This window comes from Amphibalanus amphitrite, unplaced genomic scaffold (assembly GCF_019059575.1).
Source record: "Amphibalanus amphitrite isolate SeventyFive unplaced genomic scaffold, NRLGWU_Aamphi_draft 001269F_arrow, whole genome shotgun sequence".
Lineage (NCBI taxonomy): Eukaryota > Metazoa > Arthropoda > Thecostraca > Balanomorpha > Balanidae > Amphibalanus > Amphibalanus amphitrite.
In genome coordinates this window covers 136,732-161,313 of record NW_024882762.1, presented here as the reverse complement: position 1 = coordinate 161,313, position 24,582 = coordinate 136,732, and the positions used below count along the sequence as shown (strand labels likewise).

Below are 24,582 nucleotides of genomic sequence, written 5' to 3'. Positions count from 1 at the left end.
GACCGACAAAGGCCCTGTCCATAACCCACACAGGCCCATCGAGACCCCATCCTGCCTTTAATGACCGACAAAGATCCTGTCCATAACCTGCACAGGCCCCGCCCTATATGACCAACGACCTTAACTTATCTACCAGCTAGTCCATACCCCACAAACCTGACCGACGACCCAGATATGTATGTTCAGCTCATCGACATCCTACTCTGTCTCACATAGCGGATATAAAAGAATCCAAATAAAACCCTAGTAGTTAGCAATAATAATCATCAAATCACTTGAAGACTGTTATTGAAAGTTTTAGGTACCGTCGCACCCAGCCGAGTCAGTGGTATTGTTGGGCCTCTGTCTCCGAGGTGGGCGGTGCCACCAACATCCAGGGGTGGACGTGCCCTGTTGGAGTCGCCCCAGCTGGAGACTGCGACTCCAACATCCAGGGGTGGTGCCCTGTTGGAGTCGCCCCAGCTGGAGACTGCGACTCCCACATTCTGGAGCGGTGAACTAATCTAGAGTCGGGTCAGAGGACGTCATCGTCTACCGTCCCGAGGCGCCTGGCACCCATCATTACCCCCCTCCCCCTCCTGCCTCTCCGCCAGGTCCCGGCTCGCTCAGACCACGGGGTCTTCCTGTTTGTGTTCAGAGGGACAGATCAGTGGAAATATCCCACCCGCAGCCGTGTCGTCAGTATGAGCAGATACCCAACCGCAGCCGGCGACCAGACGACGAAATAAAGGCCTGCGGAAAATGAAGTTTCATGTATATCGTGCAACAGCTCACTCTCTACCTGAAAAATGCCAGCAGATAAAAGCAGAGCCGATATCATTCAGCATGGCAATCCAGCCGATTTGGTCCCTAGCGTGCTACAAACGAGCTCAACTTTGTCGTCGGACCGGTCCTGACCTATCTTTTTCATACCCAGCATCCAATCAGGGACTTAACGATTGACCGCCTACTCACGAAAACCACGCCAAAACGCGACGAGCTCGCTTGACAGGCAACAGTTGGCTCCACGGACTGAGCGCGAGGAGCAAATATGGCAGCATCTTTGTACTTAAGGTCGAATGTCGAAACATTGCTACGTCTAAGTTCCTTCATGAACAAAAACAATAGAAGTCTCTCCAAAATAGCTGCTAGCTAGCTAAAGCAGTCCTATGTCTAATGTCTACGTCTCATGAATAATGTGTTTAAGCGTAGCGTTCAGGTGTGATTAACATTTCAGGTCAGTTCCCGATCTTCTTGGCACAGACAGCTGACACTGAGAGGCCGGGCAGCGGGAGATCTAGTGACGCATCATATAAGCTCGCAGGACCGGATTTCAGATCTTAGCCGTTCCTTTCCACAGACAACCGCCTGCTGATGAAACGATCCCGGCCTGATCCATTCCCTCAGAGCGGGTCGCCGTCCCCGTCCGAGTCACACGGCTGCCCGGAGAGCTCCTCGAACCTCTCCGGCTCGGTGGTGGCCAGCGAGGCGTCTGTGCCCACCTCCACCTCGGCGTCAGTGGAGGTCAGGGAGCCTCCCGAGCAGTCGGCACCGGAGGCCGGCGGCGGAGACCAATGCCGACGCTTCAGAATGCCCCGCGGCGAGACCGGGTCCGAGCGCGACGGTGGCGCCACCTCACCGCCGCCGCCCGACGGTGGCGCCGCGTCGCGGGGAGAGTTGGTGACGCCGCTGACGCAGCGCGGAGCGACCTTCAGAAGAGAGAGCATGACGGACTCTACCTGCTTCAGCTGTAACACAAAGAACAGAAAGGACATTCAGTCGGAATACTACTACGGACTGGATATGCCAAAATACAAAAACGTCGCACCCGGTCATACAATGACGATGTTACATGAAGATCAATTCCAGGACAGCCCGAATGTTGCCATGCCACACACATTTCGAACACACGTGGTGCGGGGCGGCCCTACCTGCAGGCTCTGGTTGAGTTTGGCCCAGGTGGAGTACTGGTCCTGCCTCTCCAGCTGCTGCTGAATCTCGCGCATCTTATCCGAGGCCTCCACCAGTGACGACTCCATCTGGGAAGAGTTCGGCTCCGGTAATGGACATATGAATCTCGTCCATACACGGACGACAGATGTGGCTTAGTCACCTTACAATGGACGTATACGCACAATTATTCAGAAGATCGCTTGCGTAGGAGAAATATTCATTTATCGATTTTCTTGTGTGCATCATCGCCCTAACTATCGATGTGAATGGTGTGGTGTTGGTCAGAGTTAGAGCACCAAGACAAACTAACAATGCCAAACTCATAGGCTCAATGCCCCTGTTCCGCTACAAACAACAGCCCAACACCCTGTATAGACCAAACAACAGTTCGATGAACCGTTGGTGGAAGCATTCCAGCGAGGCAAAGTTTTCTGGGTGTAACGGTATGGACGCACTTTTATATAAATATTTCTGGTTCTTTGCGTCAGACGCACTGCCAAATAAGCAGTTTTTACAGGGTGTTCTGCCGCAGACGATGGGCGTATTCCGATACCAGACAACCTAGCCAAACATTGCTGGCGGTTGTGTACGAAACGCGTACACACTACACATACGTCTAGGAAATACCAAGAAAGCTGAGATTCAGCAGTCAGCATATCACAGTTAAAAAGGCTGACCCAAGCTTCAGATAAAAATAACCGCCAGGTCATGGATGTCAGAAAAAAACTTAAATTATTGTCAAGAAGCCCGAACAGCTAAGTTAGACGGCGATTGGATAGTTCGGTATCGCCAAGAGGTCCACACTCAGGATACAATGATATCGTTGTCGGTGGTATCCTCTCTAACAAGCACCGTAATACCACAACGATATTTTTTCATCGTTCTCTTATTGCCCATTCTACAGCACGAAATACGTCAAAATATTGTGTTCAAACTTCAAATGGCCAACAATATTTACGAAATCCTGCGTCAACAAAAAAATTAGTAAGTCAGAAAACATCAAAGGCCACGAACGGTCCACCACTGACGTCATTGAACAATAAACATCCACGGTCCACCCCTACTGCCGCGACCTAGATTGATACCAGCATAGAACGTGAGAGGAGGGACTAGAAGGGGAACAAAAGCAACGCTGTCATTTAAGTGGTAAAAAACAAGGTTGGAAGTGAGGCGATCACGCTAATGATACGGGAATTAGAAAAAGTGCAAACTGAAGCAAAAATCTTACGATCAAATATTACGTAGGAAACCAGTAAAACGCCTTTTGGGCGAAGAGCGAGCGAGCGAGATAGTGACCCCTGCACGTGCGGAAGGGCGAGAGGGTACTTCCAACGGGCTTGCGCAAAGCACCCTTCTAACCGGTCGATAGCCGTGTGCCAAATTTGAGCGCAATCGGCCCAGCCCTTCCTGAGATCTGGGAGCGGCATTCTGCACGTGCGCACGTGCAAACGGGGTCCAAACTGACTTTTGCACGGCACCCTACTAACTGGTCCCCAACCGTGTACCTAAATTGAGCGCAATCGGCCCGGCCGTTCTCGAGATCTGGGAGCGCCCCCTGCACGTGCGCACGTGCAGTAGCACCCTAACCGCAACACATGGGAATGCATTGCCTGGTGGGTGCCTACCTGTATGCCAAGTTTCAGCGAAACCGCCCCAATAGTTACCGTGTTATTGAAATGGGAACAAATTTGGCACCTCTTCTTTTTGCATTTTGCACGTGCAGCGGGGGTCACTCACATAGATCAAGAGTATCCGGTCTTTGGTAGAAGGGGTGCAGCTACCCTATAAAAATTACCGCAAGACAATCGCCCAAGCGGCTGCTGAGATATGGGCCTATCAAAATCACTACTTTTGAAAAACAGCTTGAACACCCTTGACTTTTCACGTGACACGTGCTACGACGGTCACTGAGATGTATCAAAAGTAGTCAATTACGGGGTAGAAGGGATGGGGCTACCCAACAAAAAAGACCGCAGGCCAATCGGTCCAGCGGTTGCTGAGATATAAGCCTCTCAAAAGCGTTACAGGCCGGGCCAGGCCGCTCATACTGAGATTTTTCCGTTATATTGAAAAGACTTCGCTTCGCTCGCTGCGCTCGCTCGCTCGTAATTAGGAACCTTTTCTTTCTGTGATGCTCCGCGTAGACAACACGCATGTCAGGATTACGCCGCTTATGGAAAATTCCAGCAGTAATTTTAATAAACAATGCTGAGTGGATTCCAGTATGTTTTAAGAACAACCCCAGTCTGTCGGTGACAACGGGACCAAGTCTAACCTCGAGTCGTTTGGTGCGCTCCTGCTCCAGTGTCCCGCTGATCTCTCGGCTGACACGCTCGCTGGCCTCGGCTCGCAACTGCCACCTGGTGGCCAGCGCGCGAAGCTCGCGGTTCTGCTGCTCCATGTGACCCAGCTCCTGCAGGGAAGGATAGTGAGGTCAGTGACATCACGGAGTGAACACCACATGTCACTTCTTACGCCGTCCACTCATATAAAAGCCGTATTCAAGCCGCGCTGAGGTATTTTGCCAGGGTCTGAGGAGGACCCTCCATCACTCACGTATAACCAGAGCCAAATGTCTGAGATCCCAAAACTCCTGAAGTCCCAACTGCAGCAGCTGTACCTTGGATTCCACCAGCGTCTGTGAAGACCCACAACTCACATGTATCCGGGTGTCTGACGAAGACATCAGCCGGAGGTCGGCCTCCCGGCGCTGATTCTGCAGAGCCTCCAGCGCCACACGCAGCTCCGTGCGCAGCATATCCGTGGTGCGCACGGCCTCCTCGCGCTCGGTGGTGAGTCGCGCCACCTGGCGGCGCAGATGGTCCCGCTCCTCGGACGACGAGTCGGACGGAGCTGTGCAAAGGAAGGGAGGGTTAGGGCGTGGGTGTTACATACATAGTTATCCACTGACGACGGTATCAGCCATTGACACTTCCTTGAGCTACTGCACACTTACTTGAGCACTGCACTAGCACCCACATCTCTGCACCTAGGCAAATCTTGACGTGCTTTGACAGCATACAAGACGTCCTGAGGTATTCGGCTTCCCATATGCCAGGGGTCGGCAAATGTTGGGGCATGCCCCCTTTGGGGGTAATGGCGCCCTTCGGCGGGGGGTAATGAGGGCCTCTGAGAAAGCCTCATCTTTTTTAGAATTAATGACTCCTTGGGACAGACATCGCAACTGTTGTGCCCCATGGGATTTAAAGATTAGTCGAGGTCAAACGCACAAAGCATGAACTGATTAGCTGACGCATGCCAATTTTCATGTAGCTGCTCACCATTCCGTACAGTCGTGCAAAAGTAACTGTGATGTATTAACCGGCGCTCGTCTATTGGTGTTTTCACAGTCACTAACGCAAGGGAGAGGAGTCGTCCATTGCACCCTGACCCGAGCATCTCGGCCTCTGAGCTGGAGCTTTGCAGAAAAAAATGAGCGTGTTGCCCGTGAAGATAGGCAGTCGCTGCTACCCAATTTAAAGGTCCTTGGTCATTGGGTGACCTTCCAGAGGCCAATGACAGATGCCGAGTAAATCGGGTATCGCTGTAACTTCTTGAAGTGAGATTTTGTGGCCTGCTATGATCTCAAGATATATCTCACAAATCAAAGGTTATTCGGGTTAAGGTCATGCCATTTTCAGGACAGATAAAAATGATCGGCTCGTGGGTACAGTTTTTTCGTGATCCGACCTTTTCAACGTGATCTATTCCCGAAAAATATCCGCTACCCCTATACGTAGGGGGGTTAATCCTCGCCCCGCTGAGGCTCCTGGACTTCCACGCCCTGCTGGAGGTGGAGGTTGAACACCCCCTACTAACTTTGCTCCTGGGTCACTAGCGAAACGCCGTAGTCGGCGTTCGAAAGACCGTAAGAAATGATGAAAAAAACTATGATTACTTTTTTGGTCAAGTCAAAGGTCAGCTAACCAGAGGTCATCGAACGTTAAGTATCGCCAATTTCCAGGTCAACCTTTGACAATTTTCAACAAACTGTTCTATAGCTTAGGAAAGGATAGAGCTACAGCACTGCGGAAAAACGCATTCCATAGCTCTCTTAACGTTTTTTCTTATGCCTGCCCTCAGATTCAACCTAAGATTAACGGTTTAGCCTGCAGGAAACAAAAACTGCCAAAATATACGTTGTTTGCCGACAGTTTTTCTTCAGTAGCTTTTCACTCAAAACTTGCAAGAGCTCACTTTTATCAGCATCGTGATCCTCCCGTCGAGAAGCATCGAAGGTTTTGTTGCAAATCATTCGATCCGTATCGTCGAGCTGAACACATCTAAGGCATTTTCATCGCTCTGGCATGCCTTTATCAAAAGTTTTTTTTTAGCGAAAACTGTTATACACTATGACCTGAAATGACCTCAGGGACATACAACGGGGCTACGGGTGCAATTTTTCGGTTCAGTGGTCATGTTTACTTGCAATTCAGTGTTTCCCAGTATTAGGAATGACACTCGTCCAAAAGAGGCGCCTTTCAATTTTGTACCATTGACTTTGCGCCCTCCCCCATTGATAACCGGAGACTGGAGAGGGTGTGAAATTGACCTGACCTTTGGTCACCGACATCAAATTTCCGAGATACAAATTTTGTACATGTTGTTGCCTTTATCAATTCCTGAAAGTTTAAAAGAGATCTGTCGCTCTGTGTAGCTACGGCAGGCGTTACAGTCTTTACCAAGATGAGGTCACTTGACGTGGTCTGGTGACCTGACCTTCAGTGACTTTGGTCTGAAATTTTCACAACATGTGCAGAAAAGATGTAACTATGATAAAATGTGCCAAAATGGTGGCGCTCCGTGCCAACGTTTTTGAGATAGGTATTTGAGAAACCGCAGGGGAGAGGGGCGGGGCCCCCTGTGGTTTCTCGCAGATATGGTACCCAAAGAGTCACGGAAAAGTATGGAATTTCAGTAACCTTGGTTGTATCACCAATGGAGTCTGGTAGGCGGGGGTAATGGCGCTGCCTGCCGCCAAAAAAGGGGGCACGACCCCGGAGGACCTGCCGACCACTGCCATATGTCACCTGCCCCGCTCTGCCCAACCGGTACCGTCTCAGCACATAGAGTCCTCGTCTGCCAACCCAACCCCCTCCCCGGAATCCGTGATAGCCCTAGCCTGACCCGCCGACCCTGTCTGAGCGCTCATTCAGGCCCTATCCATTTCAGAACTCTCCTGACTCCTAACCTCCTATCAGTACCTACTCTATGGCCCCTACCGTCGCCATGAGCGCGCTCTCACCACTGTTCTGACCGCGGGGCGCCGTGGCGGCCGTCCTGGCGAGCCGTGAGTCGCTGACAGAGCCGGTGGAGAGCCGTGCCGTGGGCGCCTGGGAGAGGTCCGAGGGGGGCGGCGAGTCGCCACGGTCCTCCAGTCGCTGCTGGAGGTAATCGTTCTGCACCTGTCCGGGGTGAGGCCAGAGGGCAGGTCAGAGGTCAGTGAAACACGATATAATGGGTCAGAGGTCAGAGGCGAGGTGGGGAGGGGAGAGAGGTGAGGTGGGGAGCACCTATCGATGCAGAAACTACTCCGATGAGGTAGCCGGAAGGACGGTCATCACTGATTGGCGAGATGCCGACATCAAACCGTCGGATTGTTCGGACTGTTACGCATACCGATATACGGAGTAGACGAGCCCGAGACAGGTCATTATAAAATCGACGAACATATTTACGAGGTCTTCTAGCCTTAGAGCCGCTTGGACTGAAATCAAACAAAGGCGGCCATCAAAAGCTTTGATTGCAAAACATCAACTATGCATTTCTAGCAGCATCCTCGAACCCTGCATTCAGTCCCGTACTCTCACTAATCAAGATCTAAGCCATTTATGTCAACTGCCTAGGGATGGGCTGAGCTGGATCCAGACACGCGGCGTCTACACCGGCTGTAAGCCCTCCCGCGCCAACTGTTCACCTCCTGTTCGACGATGGTGCGCTTGGCCTGTTGCAGCTGGGCCGTCAGGTCGGCGATCTGTGAGGTGCGCAGTGCCAGCTCCTCCCGCAGCGCGGCGCTAGTGTCGCGGTGTTCGGCGTCCATTTCGGTCAGCCGCCGCTCAGAGCCCTCCAGTCGACCCCGCAGGTCATCGACGAGCTCGGTCCTGCGGCGAGTCAATCCGGGTCAACGATAGAGGTCGGGTCACTCCAGGTCACCTACAGAAGTCCAGTCATTTCGGGTCACCGCCTGAAGTCCGGTCACCCGGCAAAGAGCATAAGGTGACACAGATGTCACTTATTTGTCATAACACTCCCAGATCTAATGATCAGCCATCGAGCAAGTACTATTGGTCTCAAGATAAGGGCCCAGGCGACCTGTAGTTTTGATGCAGTGATTGCCCTTACCCTCGCCACAGCTCGGGCCGAGTGCACCCCTCCTCCCACCCAGCGCCACCCCCACTCGAGTTGTGGCGAGGGTGAGGGTGTTCACCGCATCTGAACTACAAGTCACCTGAGCCCTTCTCTTGAGACCAATAGTACCTAAATGCCAATGGTATTAACAGCTATTGAAGAAAATATATAGAAACAATGCAAGAAAACTGTTTTAGATCATAGAACAACACATAAATAAAAAGGGGATGTGGCTATAAATGGCTATAAAGGCAGAGTAGAAATGTGTGCTATTTTGCTTACCTCGATATCTTTGAAGAAATTCCCGCACAGATTGAGATTGCACAGTGAAACAGAGACGTTATCAGTGCTTTAGCATAACTCCACCAAAACAGATTGTGCGCCAACACTTCCATACCCGGACAACACCGTCGGTAATTTAGATGACTTTGGTCGTAGGTCGTTCGTTTTGCTTCTTGTATCGGTCAAGCGCCAATTTATCTAATTTACAAACATGAATTAAAGCTTAATTCAGATTGTCGATATGAGTGAAGCGTGTCAATTTTGCTATTATCCTCGTAAAAATACCAACATCCCGTTTTTCCAAATTAAATCCCAAATTAATTCAGGCGCCCCACCAAATTCCCATTTCACGCATGTTTTCCCCCTATGGCAAATTTGAGATTCTGAATTTAATTTCAAAACAAATCCACGCATGTGCACCTCTAGCAGGCGCACCTCCAAAGGCAAGCAAATTTAGCACACCGGTCACCATTTCATCAAAAATTGTTGGATGGGATGTAGTTAGAATTCGTTTGATACCACTGATACCCAAGCTACAACCGCTCATCACCGTCAGTCCGCTCACCTGTCGACACGCTGCAGCTCTATCTGCCAGGCTCGTTTGGCCTGCTCGAACCCGGCGAGAAGGCGGGACCGTTCGGCCTCGGCCTCCGACAGGCGGGACAGGGTCAGTCGTCGGTCGGCGGTAAGCGCCCGCAGAGCCGCCGTGGCCGCCTCCTGAGACATGGAACAGGAGACACAGATGTGCGTGAGATAGATAGTTGCATGAGACCTTATCTGTGTGAGACAGTGGGTTAGCTGAGAGAGACAGAAACAACCTACTGTTAACTGTATCGTGCACTAATGGTAAACTCCGTTAGAAAAAAAAACAATGTTTACGTTTCCAGTATAATATGTAACTGTGATGCTGCATTTAAAAGGCTGTGTGAAGCCAATCGTTAGCCATTTCGAGGACAGTCGTCCAATTTCACGCCTGTCCACCCAGGCTACCTAACATACGTGTCCACTGTCCACCTGACCTCCAGTTAACCTGTCGTTCGCCAGTCTGATCGGCATGATTAGACACGAATGTCAGCTGTGGCAGGTTTTACGTATGCCACCATATTCTGGTGTCTCTACTCTCTAGTGTGTCAGGTCGATCCACGCCTGTGCAACTAGTCGGTGTTACGACAATCTACAAAGACGGGTCGTTCTGGTCGGTATAAAGCTGTTTCATGCCAAGTTCATACACTTTATTACACAACTCTGACATTTATTACAAAACAACACTAGCCATTTTGCTATTTCAGATAACAACTAATCCAACAAACATCAAGTACCTAAGGAGTCGGTAGCCGGTGCGCAGCACGCGCGCGCGTCAGCAGCCCCGGTGCGCGTGTTTAGTGTGCAGCGGTCGGCTGGCCAGCGGCTGCAGCTGCCGGTTCAGGCTGGTGCAGATATTCTGTCCGCTGGGGTCGCGCAGCTGCCGGAGCAGCTCCAGCTCCAGCTCCAGCACCCGCAGCGGCTCCAGCAGCACGATCCATGTGGCGGCCTCACGGCACGGCGGCACCGAGGTGAAGGAGCCCTCGTACTGGACGTAGCGCTGCAGCTGGCGCGGCAGCAGCTCCCGGAGAGTCGGCGGCGAGACCAGCTCTGCCGAGCTCGCCGCCTCGCGGATCTGGAACAGCGCCGGTGCCAGCGCCGTCAGCCCGCGGCCCGGACTGCGCGCCTGGACGTCCAGCAGCACCGCCAGAGCGACCACGCCGTCCGCGTGCAGGAGAGCCTCCTCCACAGTGGCGTACTTGACGTTCTTGAAGCCGAGGTGGAGCTCGCCGGCGTAGCTGCGCCCGTTCACCAGGTGTTCAGAGCCGGAGGAGCTGTTGGCGCCCCAGTGCAGGTTGTACAGCTCGTAGATGAACTGGCCGCGCAGCCGGCCGCCGGTGATGGTGGGCGTCTCACCGGGCGCCCAGAACACATCCCCCGCCACCCGGTCTCCCGTGTTATCCACCGTCATCCGGCGCGGGATGGCGTCCAGGTTAGAAATCCGCAGCGGCCGGTGGACGTCGGCAGTGGCGCGGCACGAGTCAATAGCCACCGGGGACTGGCGCAGGCCGCTCACATCCGAACACGGGTGGCCCTCGATCACCGGCGGGGCGCAGTGTTCGTGTGCCGCGCCGCCGACCGCCGCTAGAAGCATAGCCAGCAGCGGCCGCCACCGAGAGCGCCGGGCGGCCGGCATGGCAGACGAGACAGGGACGGCACCGGCTGGGGTGCTGAGCTATAAGAACACCCACCGGCCGGGGCGCTGCACTATAAGGACCAGCCGGTGCGTGCCTTGTCTCGGTGAGGAGGTCGATGACCCGGTCCCCACTGACCCTTCCATGTCACGGCGTCACGCGCAGACCGTAGCACAGAGTTTTTACTGGCAGGTCGGCTTCCGCTATGGGATATAAGGGCGTCCGACATGGATGCAGATGATGGCCTACCTACATGCCAACAGATGATGGCGTAAATATTTGCATTCGTGAACTAATTGAAATTGTTTCCCCCATCTCCCCGACTTTTTATGAATGGCGTAAGATCGACATTGGCAGTAGCGCCAATTCATACGAAAATTGAATCGTTTTGCATCATTGTAGTGAATGGGTTCAAATCTACCACCAGGTAGACAGCCTCAGCGAATCCGTTGCCAAAAGAGTAATGTTATTTGGGGCTGTTGAATGTCTGACGTCTGTCTCCTAGCAGCGGAAATGGCGAAAAGCATTTTGCAGCTAGATTGGCCAGCATCCCAACAACTAAGAAGTCAGATGTAAGTCAGCGATGAGCGAAGTTGGTTGTGGCATTGGTGACCGCATTTAGGGTCTTCCAGAGTCAAACGCGGAGCCCCGGCAGCCGAAGAGAGATACACGCTCAAAGGCTCATATTTTCAGACGCACTTCTTTAGACTCGAAATTTAGGAAAATCCAAGATGCTATTCAATAACATTTCACCACGAATTGGACACTGGAGGAATATTGCATCTCGATGTTACGTTTGGTGGCTTTATGTTTAATTGGGATCATATTCTCCAGCCACCGTGATAGATCAGAAAATTCGCCCGGCACATGTTTCGTTATGTAACGAGCGCACTCAATGGGAGGGAGGGAAGGGGTAGAATCCCCGTCGTTCAGAGGGGTACCGGTAACATCGGCAACACTATCAGACATCAGTAACACCACAGCAATTTACCCATCTCGGGCACCAAAGAGAGACGCCCAACGTGGGGCTCGAACCCACGACCCTGGGATTAAGAGTCCCATGCTCTACCGACTGAGCTAGCCGGGCTATGCAGCGCTGCGGCACGGCGTGTCACCCCCCAAATTGATACCCCCCCCCCGTCCAGAAAAACTAAACATCTAGGTGGGGGACCCCGACATCGCGGTGTAGCAGTAGAATCAAACAACACATCACTTAGCCTCTTGCAGGGTTGGCATTTTTGCCGGCAAAAACTAGTTTATGCCATTGGGCGGTTTAAACCGGTTTTAACCGGCAAAAAGTGGCAAAAACTGGCAAAAACTAAAAACCAGCACAATGATATGCCTAGACATGGATTTAAAGATGAAACATTTTTAGGAGAATTCGGTGAAAGCTTTATGCTTTCAACCAGAAGTGACATTGACCGTTGAAGTGTTCTATAACTCAAAAACATTTTCATGGGCTTTCCATAAGACGCCTTTTGGGGGTGACAAATGCATAGGCGTAGGAACAGGGGGGGCCGGGGGGGCCATGGCCCCCCCACTTTCGGAGGTGGGGGGGCCAGCAATGTTAACTGGCCCCCCCACTTTTTGCTGACTTAAGTGTCTGTCTGTACCTAACCTACCACCCGGTAACTTGACAACTATTCAGCTTGCCCTTTAATGAGGATTCCTTTTTGTTTCTACAGCGTTATTGACCGCAATTTCCTTCACTCAATGAAGGAAACCATATCAGAGACAAGACTGTGAGTCCTGGTGACAGCATTTTGTTGAATACGAGGCGCGGGACAGCGAGCACTAAAAAGGTATAGGCAATACTAAGACAATACTAGCACGGTGCAGGAGAATGCGTATACAAACGACCAACGCTTGACCTTATCTGCTTGGGGTCGGCATAGTTCGTCAAAGACGTACTAGCTGGGGGCCAGGGTGACCGTGCCTCAGCCTCGTTTCAAACAGGCTGGGGGCCAGCAATGTCTGTTTCTGCCCCTCCCCCTTCCACTTTCAGTGCAGTGACGGTCGCAGAGGGGGATCAGGGCCATGCCCTTCCCCCCTCCAAAGGCTAATCAGGGGGCCATCATATCATTTGGCCCCCCCCAAACAACCAATGGGCCCCCATGGGCGTATGGGGCTCTGGCCCTTATTCGATTGTCACGAGACTCAAGAATCCCACGCTAGCTATTAACAGCTCCCAAACCAGTCTTTGAGGGTCCTACACTGATCTCGGAGGGCCCTTCAGTGGCGGTCAAGCGCCCACATTGACCGCTGAGAACCCACATTGACCTCATTTGAGGGCCCCTAAACCGGCCTCAAGGGCCCAGCCGGCGTCTGAGGGCCTCACACCGGCCTCTGGTGGCCTCATTTCTGTCTCTGGGGTAATTCTGAAGACCCGATGCCGGCCTCTAAGGGTCCGCATCGGCCTCTGAGGGTCCACCTTGGCCTGAGGGGTCCAACGCCGGCCCATGCCGGTCTTTTAGGGCCCCACACTGACCTCTAAGGGCCCATGCTGACCTGTAAGGACCCACATTAGCCTATGAGGCCTTGCACGGGATTCTGAAGACCTGATGCCGGCCTCTGAGGCCCATCTTGGTTTTTGAGGGCCTTCTGCTGGTCTCTGGGTTCCAACACCGGCCCATGCCGGTATTTTAGGGTTCCACATTGACCTCTAAGGGCCCCGCACTGGATTCCGGAGATCCGATGCCGGTCTCCAACGGTCCGCATCGGCCTCTGAGGGCCCACCTTGGCCTATGAGGGCCCTCCGCTGGTCTCTAGGTTCCAAGTCCCTCCCATGCCGGTCTGTTACGGCCCCACACTGACCTCTAAGGGCCCATGCTGCCCTGTAAGGACACGCATTAGTCTCTGAGGGCCTTGCACTGGATTCTGAAGACCCGATGCTGGCCTCTGAGGCCCATCTTGGTTTTTGAGGGTCTTCTGCTGGCCTCTGGGGTCCAACACCGGCCCATGCCGGCATTTTAGGGTCCCACACTGACCTCTGAGGGCCCATACTGGCCTGTAAGGACCCACATTAGCCTCTGATGGCCCAAGTCGGCATCTTAAGGTCTCATCCTGCCCTTTGCAGGCCCTGTACTGGTCTCTGAGGGCCTTAACCCTCGCCAGCCGGGGGGGGGGGGGGGGTGCCGCCCCTCCATAGTTTTTTTTCGCGATAGCTCCGAACACGCCGGCGATAGAGAGCTGAAGCTTGGCATACCTGACCTTTGAATCAAACGGGATCTTTTGACACCAACCGCATTTTCGGGTCAGATCAGGTCACTGACCCATGTGGTCATAAGTGAACCTCTGCACGGTCTTCAGATGTCGCAACTTCGCAACGCCCTCACTGCCAGAGGAGATTTCACAGGGAAATGAACCTTGGAGGACCTAGTATCCAATAGGAGTCTTTCAACTTGTATAATGTATATCTCGGATTTTTCCTTAAGTTCATATGAGGTCAGGTCATTTTCGTGACCTCACCATTAGGTGAGGTCAATGGGGATAAACTGAAAACTTTTTCTGGCGCCGGGAATGATCGATCTCCAACTATCTCAAGCACACCGAATCGTGATTTCATGCACTCCTTGCAAGGTTCGATGCGTCACTTTTGCAATGTTGACCTTGCGCGACGTCATTTATGAAGTTATAGGGGAGAGTGGTGCAGGAGGCCCCCCCTTAAGCTCAGTTACTATTTTTAGACAACTGATAATATTTAAGCGCTAACGCGTGCATGCGCTGTGAGCATGCATCATTTTCCCATACATATTTGCATTCAAAATGAATCTAGGGGGTACACAAACCGTAAACTTTAACATTTTGGAAAAAGTTGCAAAAGGGCCTCTTACACTATGGGTATGGTAAGACGCCCCCCCCCCCTCGGGCGTTTTAAAAGTCAAGTCGACTTGTAAAAGACGCTTTGCGAACACAGCTGCAAGGCCTTTTATTTCGAAAAGCTAAGCAAATACGGTGTTATCGAAACCAATAACACTTCCAAAGCGCTCGAACAATGCGAAAACTAGCACAACCAAACGCTGATGACCAACGAAAATTGTACCTATAACCTCTAAGAAAAGAAACAGAAAAAAGAAACAAAAACAGACTCCTTGAAAAAAGAATGCCACGCCTGCCGCAGGTGCAGGCGTTTTAGCATCGGGGGCGTTTTTTTATCGGGGGGCGTTTTATCATCCTCGAAGGGAGGGCCTCTTAAAAAAATACAGTGTTTTAACGTCCACAATATTAGTACTTTATGCGACCTTCACCTCGTTTAAATGTATTTTATGTCTCGCTCGACTTGTTTAAGCACGAGTTTATAAATGAACGAGTGAAACGAGTTCATTTATAAACGAGTGCTTAAACAAGTCGAGCGTGACATAACATACATTTCAACGAGGAAAGGTCGCATAAAAGATATTTAAATGATTTTTCCCGCCGATACGTCAATAAAGTCTTACTATCTTTGAAAAATAGTTGTGCAGGTGCAGCGGATCGGTACAAAAGGAAGAATAACATTGTTAGTAAATGAAAAAAAAAACAAAGAACTTATAATGTAAGACGAAAACCATACAATTTTCCATCCTCTTCCTTCCTCTCACACTTGGGGAAAATGTGGGAAACCGGGGTTATGGGTGGGGGGACATTTATACACATGTGCTGAATAGGAGCCGCAATTCCATCAGCATATAACCATCCATTTCTGTGTGCTCCTTGTGTCAAGTACGAATACAAACACGATCAAATACTTGACTTATCACAGAGGACTCGGATAGGACTCGGATATGGTGATAATTTAATAGTCAATGATTATATTCGTGTCACCCGACTGTTGTAGGACACTGTCCAGTGTCCATTGTTCCTTGGTCGGCATTTTGCTCTAAACGAAGCAGCTGTCCTTAATTTATTTGAGAAGATATATGGTTTGCGGATGCATTTGTCACCCATTTCCTCATAACAGGGAGCATAAGGCACGGTACAAAATATTATCAGAGTTTTGGAGCGTGCCTGCTAAAATACGCAATTGGTAGGGCTGTTTAAATGCCATCACCGGCAGAACTGGTCAATTCGTCAATATGTTAAAAAAAAACTTTCTATTGATCGATGTGCACGAATTTTCTTGTGATACCTATCAGCAAAGACATCCAATATCCATTTAAGTCAGTGGTCTATAAAGGTGATATATAACAATATCATTACCTATACAATATACAGCTATGATAAGGCCATATCTGAATCTATACCAGGGGTCAATAAACCCAAAGTCGTTTAAATAATATTTATGCACTAGTGCATAAATATTCAACATTGCTTCAGCATTGCATGACCTTATTTATCATCTGGCGCCTCCGATTTCAAAGGATTTTCTTCAACATTGTCGAGGCGGGAAAAGTCATTTAAATTATGGTTTATGAGACATTTGCAGCGCACCAGAACATGGTCTATTCTGAAGCTAACATGTGACAATTTCGATGAGAAAAGATTGCATTTGATAGCCATTGTTTTTTTCAGATATATAAGGGTGATAAAGATGCATATATCTAGCAAGTAAAGGGGCAAAAACAGAAACAGGCTTACCAAAAGTCGCTGCGACGCACCTGATACCTCAGGTTTCGTGAGTTGTTGTTTCAAGAGGGCTTCTGCTTTACAAGAACATTAAAAAATAATTAACATTATTGGTTTGGTAAAAAAAGCGATGGGGCCTCTTACCGACCCTGGGCGTCTTACACGGATCTCCCCTAAGGGTCTTATTAGTTTTTCGTCAATAACTAGGTACCGATCAAATTGAGCTAGCGAGTCGGGAAAGCCACCTATGGACTCAAGAAGACCTGCCGAATCGAATGATATGCGACATGACCTCCTTCGACCAATTTCGTGACCTGGGGACGCCGACCTGACCGTGACCCGAGGTCAACACCCTAAGTTTACCTCACCCAAACAAAAAGTATATCATTCGACGCGCCTGACAGAGGCGAACACGATGCTGGCAAAATCGCGGCTCTGCGGCCATTTTTTGCGAAGTTATTCACCAAAAACGGAACCGTGCCTTGAGGCACTTGACCTGACCTCAGAGGTCACCGGTTTTTGTTTGTTTTGTTGGGTTAGGCCCTTTCGGTCCAATGAGACCATTTCAGAGCCGGAAGGATGATAGGATATAGGGGGAGACATTGGTCTGGGCAGGCACCCTAGTGAGTCGCCGGGGCTGAGCCCGTCCAGAGGACAGGCCACCCAGCCCCAAGGCACTCAGTGCACCCGGCTACGGGGTGCGCTCCCTCGGGAGCAGCGGTGCCGCTCCAAGGGAGCAGCCCGCATGAGATAAAGTTGCCTGTCCAGCCCGGAGGGGGTTGCGGTGTGGAGGAGAAGGATTTCAGTATCCTGAGGATAGAAGCACGGAACGGTGTCAGAGGTCACCGGTTGACCTAGGACCATAAAATCGGGTATCGATCTCTGCGTCCCGTAACGGCGCACACGCTCGTTTTACCGCGACGCGCTAGCTCCACCTGGGGCGAAACGGCGAGGGGGTCGTACCCGCCGGCCCGCCCCTTCGGCCAGCGCGTATGTAGAAAACCTATAGGACCGGGCCGTGGAGGGTTAAACTGGCCTCTGAAGGCCCAGACCGTCTAAAAATCCCACACCGGCCTCTGATAAGTGATAGTCAATCAGCCCAGTTGCAGTGGTCGCTGATATAAAACCTCTTAAAAACGTTATAGGCCTGGCTGAGCCTAGCTGGGCCGTTCATGCTGATTTTTATAGGTATATTGAAAAGACTCGCTTTGCACGTTTCACGCTTGCTCGTAATGAAAAAGTTGCTGGATGCCTCTGGAATTTGCATGGGTGCCAACGGCTGCGGAGGTCAGGGGAACGCGTCCATCAGTTTGAGCTTATGGACGGGAGACTCCCTGAAATTTCAACCAATTTTTTTTTCTTTTTTTGTCTCGATTTTTTTTTTACCTCTGAGCATGTTTGCGAAAACAAAGTGGCCGAAATCCGAGGAGAAATCGGATTTTGGGGGTAGGTTAGGTTTTGGACCTCTGGGACCCTGGCCCCCCCACTTTCGAGAACGTTCCTACGCCTATGGACAAATGAGCCAGTGCAAGAGTGAGTCCTGCACAATCAGAAGTGCGAAGGGGTATCTGCCACTGATATGCGCACTGCACCCTACCGTGGCAGCTTTGCCCCACTCCCCTACATGGAAATACATTCTGTGGTGACTGGTGGATGCCTACTGACATGCATAGACATTTTAAGCAGGGATAAGTAATGAGGCAAACTTCAGAATGTTTGGTGCATCTCTACAGGGCGTTGCAGGTAAATCCGACACTTGAGAGGCAAAATACGAAATCGGCAATGAAAGCATGAATATTGCACACACAGGCCTGGGATTTTATTCAGCACCAGTTCGAGTCATATGCTGCACTTCTACTCGATGTAACCGCCTTCGGCGGCGACGAGTGACGACCATCTCAAACCGAGGGCGAAATGATTCGCACGCCTTGGCGACCGTGTCCTTGTCTACGGCGGCGAACTCTGCCACGATGGTGGCCTTGAGAGAGTCGACGGTATTGTGTGCGTGCTTGTTGGTCTTGGCCTCGATCACGCCCCAGAAGAAATAATCGAGGGGGTTGCAGTCAGGTGAGAAGGGCGGCCACAAGTCCGGCGACCAGTGGTGAGGGACGTTGTTGAGCAGCCACGCCTGCGTCGTCCTGGCCTTGTGCGCCGGGGCGGAGTCTTGCTGGAAGACGTATGGGCGTCCGTTGGCAAGCCACTACGGTGTTTTGGGGGAGGCAATTGATCATAGAAATGTAACATACTGCCCAAACTTGTCATCGTGAGCATAGCACTCGAATAAACACGTTTTTTTCCAAGTGTCGGATTTACCTGCAACGCCCTGTATAACATCAAGAAATGCATTTGTACATTTCAGATCCATTCCGAACTAGAAAAGTTGTGGTTTGGCCCACCTGAGTTTTATCCAGTTTTTGCCAGTTTTTGCCACCGGGGTTTCTGCCAGCCGGTTTAAACCGGTTAAAACCACTGGCAAAAACCAGTTTTTGCCACCCCCTGCCAACCCTGGCCTCTTGTGACAGAAAAGGCATGAACGGTGAAACTCCGGCTTGTCTCTGACGAATCTGGAGCTTTGAATGCATTTTGTTCGTCACCCCGTTAAAGTTCATCCTGTCACCAGATCCCCTTCACTTTTCGTAGAGCCGAATTTTCGGCGCCACAGGCGGTCAGCCGTTGATAGCCGTCCAATTGACCGTGTATTTCGCTGTCGCCTGCTGTCTCACCTTCTGTGCGGCGGAGTACTCAGCGTCGATGGAGGTCAGGCGCTGGAATAATGGGTGTGTTGCTAGCTGGAATAAAGTGTGTGACTGTGAAGCTGTGTAGAGTGTAGTGCATACACTGCACAGTACAGGCATTTCCCCTTGTCCCCTACAAAAGCCGTCTCACCTTCTGCAGAGCCGAGTGTTGGGCGTCGGCGGCGGTCAGTCGCTGGAAGCGGTCCACCCGCACCGCCAGTGTGTCCCGCTCGGAGCGCAGAGCGGCCACCTCGCGCGACAGCCGGGACCGTCTGCAGGTCATAAAGAGTGGTAGTCAACGGTGGGTCCGCCGGCCATACAGTGACAACTGACAGCCGAGACGATCTGCGGGTCGTACAGTACAGGGTGGTAGGTAATGAACGGCGGGTCAGCCGGCCATAAAGCGAGAGCCGAGAGTGAGACAGTCTGCGGGTCACCGCGGAGATTCAACGGTCATCAGCAAACAATCCGAGACCATACTATGCGAGTCAGTCACACAGGAGGAGGTGAGGGGCTGATCGGGCGGTCTGTCGGTCATAAAGGGGCAGCCGAGACCGTCAATGGACACTTGGGAGCTGCAGCTTGGAAAACACGCTCAACGTGCAAAATTACATATTTTGAATCACCCAATAACGAAGTAAACAAACGACTAATGCTTGAATCAGCTCAGGCAGGTAATTGGGCCTGAAATATACGCTAACGTTAGGACAGCTCACTCAGGCATAAATCCGCTCAGACCTTCAGCCAAACCGGTTTTCTTTTTCGTCTGATACAGCACCCTTGCGTTTGATGGAGTTCCCCTAGGCTTATTTCGTTACGTTTGTTAGAACCCTCTTACGTTTGGTACAGCTCCCGCTGCGAGTCCCGGTATCTGGTGTGCGCCTCCAACAGCTCCATCTCCAGCGTCTCTAACCGAGAAACGCTCCTCGAAAGCGCCGCTGAGCTCGTCTCCCTGAAAAAAGCACGCATGATTAGCATCGAAAGCACTCTTACATGAGCGTAGTTCATCGATCTTCTATATTCAGTGTCGTGATGAAAAAAGTTTGCCCTTGAGCCAAAAACTGTCAGGTGACAGTAGGTCTCATACAGTCAGTCAAGCGACCAAAAACAAACGGATTAACAAAACAAGAAGCCATAAATGGAGCAGCATCACATACGAGGCGTCAGCAGACCACCAAAGTTCTCGTAAATATCTCTCAAAGAGCACATTTCGAATAACACATGCACGTGCTGGCAGTCAGACGCACTCACCGAAGCTCGGCGAGCTGTGTCTGCAGCTCCTCCGACTGAGCTCGCGCGTTGTCGGCTCTGGTCTGCAGTAGCTCGATGTGCCGCTCCCTGTCCTCCGACTGCGCACAGGACCTGTGGCAGGAGGAGCTGTTTCAGCACCAGCTGCTGGGCTGGGCTGAGGAAAGCCGAAAGGAAATGCTGATCTATAACAGCAATCAGATGTTTTGCGAAGTTAGTAAGAGAGAAGTGTTACATCACGTAAAAAAATACCATCAAATAATGAGGTAACAGCATCACATTAGCCTGGTCAGACATTCATATGGCAGGTCACACACTACATTGTCAATTAATCATTTTCGAGAAACTATGAAAACTGAAACGTTTCGAAACTAAGGCTGCCGCTGTTTTTTTTTCGAGGGACACCATTGGTCACCCGATGAGCAGTGCAGCGCCGGCTTTGATTGAGTTACCTGGACGAATCTGGTCCACGGTCGGTCGTCTCCTGCAGCCTCTGCTGCGTCCTCTCCAGTCGTCCAGTGACCTCGGACAGCTCGGCCGTCAGCGTGTCAGCGCGCTCAGTGAGCGTCACCAGGGCGGCGCGCACGGCGGGCACCAGAGCCTCCGGGCAGACGGCCGCGCTGCCGATACAGGAACCGTGAGCTCAGCGGGGATAGAGTCGCGTGGTGCAGCACAACGGGAATATGGCAATAAAATAAACAAGCACCAAATGAGAAAACAGCGACAGCAAATACAAAGGCAACATAGAGAACACAGCGAAAGCGAGGAGAATGCGAGGGGAGCACACCAAAGTTATACCACAAACGCTACAACACTTTGCTCCCTGAAAGGCTTGACAACTTATCGTATTCGTAACAGTTGTTATTTCTAGTGAGTAAAACTGGCCACCACGCTCGATTCCTACGGCGACCATTACCTGTCTGGTGAGCTCCACTGCACCAGTCGCGCGATGGCGACAAACGCAGCGCGGCAGCGGCGCAGGCGAGCGGTGAGCATCCGCAGCTGTTGACGCACCTGGATGGCTAATGACGCTGACTGCTGCTGGCTGGAGGCGTGCAGCTGCAGACAGAGAGAAGTGTAGACGGTTAAGGTACAGGGTTTCTACTCTACTAGTTACGATCGGCTGGGCCAGATTTACAGACAATGGGGAGAAAGTAATCTGGGTGGGGAATGGATAAGGACCGGAAGGAATGGACACCAGCGGAGAAAGAGTCGGTGACAAGAAGGGCAAAAAACGGTGAACAAACCTAAGGCACGAATGGATCCAAGTACACCCTATTTCCGTAACGCGGCTAAAATCACAACACACACACGCCCCATTCGCAATACCGACCTGTTTACAGGTGGTGTAGCGGACTGCCAGCCTGGCGCGACCGCCGGCCGCCCGCGGGCTGTCCCGGGCCGTCCCGGGCGCCGCCGTCTCCAGCTGGTCATACAGGCCGGCCAGCGCCGCGAACTGCTCAGCGGCCGCCCGCTGATACACGGACCACAGCTCCAGCCACTGTTCACACTCTGACCTGGCGACCGAGCAGGGCAGTGTCACTAAAAACAGCGGTATGGGAGGGGCTGGCACATCACTGCTCTGCATCCTGCGACATAAACATGACTGGGAACTCTGAATTATGTGATTGAAATGAAACAAGATGAAAAGACAGATCCCACTTAGCAGGGGCTCTGTCCTTGTGAATCGTTCCATTCAAAAGGTTTGAACTAAATTTATATAAAAAATGAATCCTGTCACATTGCACCAAGAAAGAGTCTCAAGAAAATATAAACTTACTGGTAAGAATCCACTTCTTCACAGTCAGGTAATAATGAGCTAGCATCTTCAATGTTATCTGCTTGCATAGTGCTGCTTAAAATATGTTCATCATCCTCACAGGTTCCAGTAGGTTCAGAAGATGGAATATCCTCACTTCCCTGAATATCCACAGTTTCACTGTGATCCATCTTTATTGCCTGATGTCTATTGAATATCAATGAACTGAAACAGTGCTTAGTGAGTCAAGGGTAAATTTATACATATAAAAACATATGCACCTGAATGAATTATAATACACAACTAGGATTCTGTTCAATATAATCTTTATCATAGTATTTTTTGCTCGTTTATTAGGGCATGCCACATCAGGGGCATATTCATTATTATACTAAAACGCCTTTCATGCATAAGATATGGTAAGTAGGTACTAAAGTCTCAGTAAACCAAACAGTTCAAGTCATTTAATAATAAAAAACTAAATTTCTGTGTGTGTACACCTAGGTGAACCAAAATGCACTACCTAGTATCTACCTTCATTAACCCAATCACTTCAATCCAGATTGCAATGTGTGGCAACAGAGTCAACACACTACTCCAGCAGAGCAACAAATCCACAACACTTTACACAATTCAGCCACAACAAAACATTAATCCTTACCAGCCTGCACAATAGGTTCCATGGAATTCATACACTTGCCCTCATGATATTTGATAAACAAACTCAAATAAAAGGAAAACTATTCCCCGGTTGACCCCATTGGCCCATTGAGTCTATGACTCTACTCTGCAAGGAAGCTCACTTGTTGAGGTCCAAAACAACCCACATATGAATGTACCACACCAGGTAGCACTCAGTGCCCTCCCCTCGCCCCCCCCCCCGCCAGGAAATCTTGTCATATGCATTACTGTACAGCATTCAGTCAGTAGTAGTACCTTTGTCATAACCTCAATGTATGTTTTAACTGAAACACTGGACACTGGAGCAAAAGAGAAAAATACTCTTCTCTTATTCTTATCACTTCCTTCCTGAATCCTGATCATTAGTTTGTTCCATGGCTCAGTCGGTAGTTCCATGGCTCTCCTTGGTTGGAAAACCTCAGTGTGAGTTGTGACGTCTGCTCTACTAATACCGTGTTGGAAACCTGATAGGAAGAGCACAGGTCCCAGTTACTCCAGCACTTGATTTTTAAGCCTCCTGACAGAGACAACCTGCATTGGGTGAGAGCAGCTGCAGCCAGTCAGTTCAAGGCAAATTAGAATGGGATGAAATGTCTCAGTGAGATTTGCAAAGCATTGCCGCTGTGTAGCACATTGCATATTGATATGGCATAGCATATCATCATCACTTGCACGGTGCACCTAGTCATATAGGAGGGGTTCAGGCTCGCAAAGCTCTGTGTAGCATGGGCTATGCACTTCTGTCAATCCGTCCATTATAATATTTCAATTTGAGCCTAATTTCAATTTGGGTATAAAAGAAAATCATGAGGAAATGATAATGCGCCCTCACCATATCATACCACAGGTTTATAGTGGTACAAACTTAAGCCATTTAGTAGCACACATGCATTGAAATGAGATCATGAGATGGTTTGTTAAGACAGAAAACGTCAAACTTTACAACACAACGAAGGACATCACGATAAAAAAAAACGATTCCGACCTATACTTGCCTACACAACACGACAACGAACAAAAATGAATCGCGCAATCAAGGCCCTATATACCAGGTAGGGTCGTCCGGCGATTCTACCTTTTCGTGACGTCAGCTCATGACGTCATTTGGAGTCAAGTCTCGAAGCCCCGTTCAATCCCCATGTAAATGAGCGATTTTCGAAGCACTGTAGAATGAAGTCTGCACAAGATATATCAAACTTAAGTATCTTATCTAAAAGAGCAGACAATTTTCTGCAAGTTATCTATTACGTGTTTTTCGCTAAATCTTTTGCTTTTTTCACAAAAGCGTAAAATGTCCCCCCATGTCTCCGCAGCCTCCCTGCCGCCGGCCGCCGCGCGGTCGCGGTAGTGTAGTGGTTAGCGTGCCCGCGCAGTATTCCAAAGGTCCCGAGTTCGAATCTATGCGGTGCGGAACTTTAATTGCAATTCCAAGCTGAATATACGCACATCCATAATAAATTATTATTCGTATAGCTTAACTGTCACCAAGCTATCCATATAAATTGACTTCACCCAAAATATCGGCAAGATTCTATTAAAATATAAATTCAAATATGGCGGCTTGGACTGCCGCGTGCGTTAGGCTCCGCCCATAGCTCCGCCCACATGCGTGACGTCATTCGTGTTAGTGGACACGCAGAGAGATAGGGGACGACATGGGCCTGCGCGCAATAAATTGCCTTCTGTGCGTTGGTTTTTCGAATGGGCTGCCAGTTCCCAGAATAGTGATACCATATCCTTCAGCTGTTGGCCATGCCTTTAATTTATTTTGTGAATAATTTGCAAAAGAATGTTTTTTAATTCCCCATTTCTTTTAAATTTCTTTAAAAATATTTTA

The 24,582-nt window shown here is 50.4% G+C and overlaps 2 protein-coding genes and 1 non-coding gene across 6 annotated transcripts; all 3 read right to left on the bottom strand.

Annotated features, from left to right (window-relative positions):
• Positions 1–737: 737 nt before the first annotated feature.
• On the bottom strand, positions 738–23,772 carry LOC122371684 (centrosome-associated protein CEP250-like). Of its 4 annotated transcripts, none has more exons than XM_043348195.1 (15): positions 23,731–23,772; positions 22,086–22,289; positions 21,639–21,822; positions 21,222–21,364; positions 20,758–20,925; positions 20,309–20,419; positions 19,896–20,009; positions 19,209–19,329; positions 9,128–9,279; positions 7,850–8,033; positions 7,178–7,337; positions 4,592–4,785; positions 4,208–4,345; positions 1,911–2,018; positions 738–1,727 (listed from the first exon to the last, which is right to left on the bottom strand). In XM_043348195.1, the coding sequence occupies exons 2-15, from the start codon at positions 22,253–22,255 to the stop codon at positions 1,383–1,385; spliced, it is 2,292 nt and encodes a 763-aa protein (XP_043204130.1). In that variant the 5' UTR covers positions 22,256–22,289; positions 23,731–23,772; the 3' UTR covers positions 738–1,382. The 4 variants fall into 4 exon arrangements, with proteins under 4 accessions (XP_043204130.1, XP_043204131.1, XP_043204132.1 ...); XM_043348196.1 differs by having other exon boundaries at positions 23,741–23,772; XM_043348197.1 differs by lacking the exon at positions 23,731–23,772 and adding an exon at positions 23,689–23,721.
• On the bottom strand, positions 9,848–10,765 carry LOC122371685 (carbonic anhydrase 2-like). The gene has a single exon (XM_043348198.1). The coding sequence runs from the start codon at positions 10,736–10,738 to the stop codon at positions 9,920–9,922; it is 819 nt and encodes a 272-aa protein (XP_043204133.1). The 5' UTR covers positions 10,739–10,765; the 3' UTR covers positions 9,848–9,919.
• Positions 11,793–11,865, bottom strand: Trnak-cuu. Its single transcript has one exon. It is a non-coding gene; the product is annotated as a tRNA-Lys (tRNA).
• Positions 23,773–24,582: the final 810 nt, after the last annotated feature.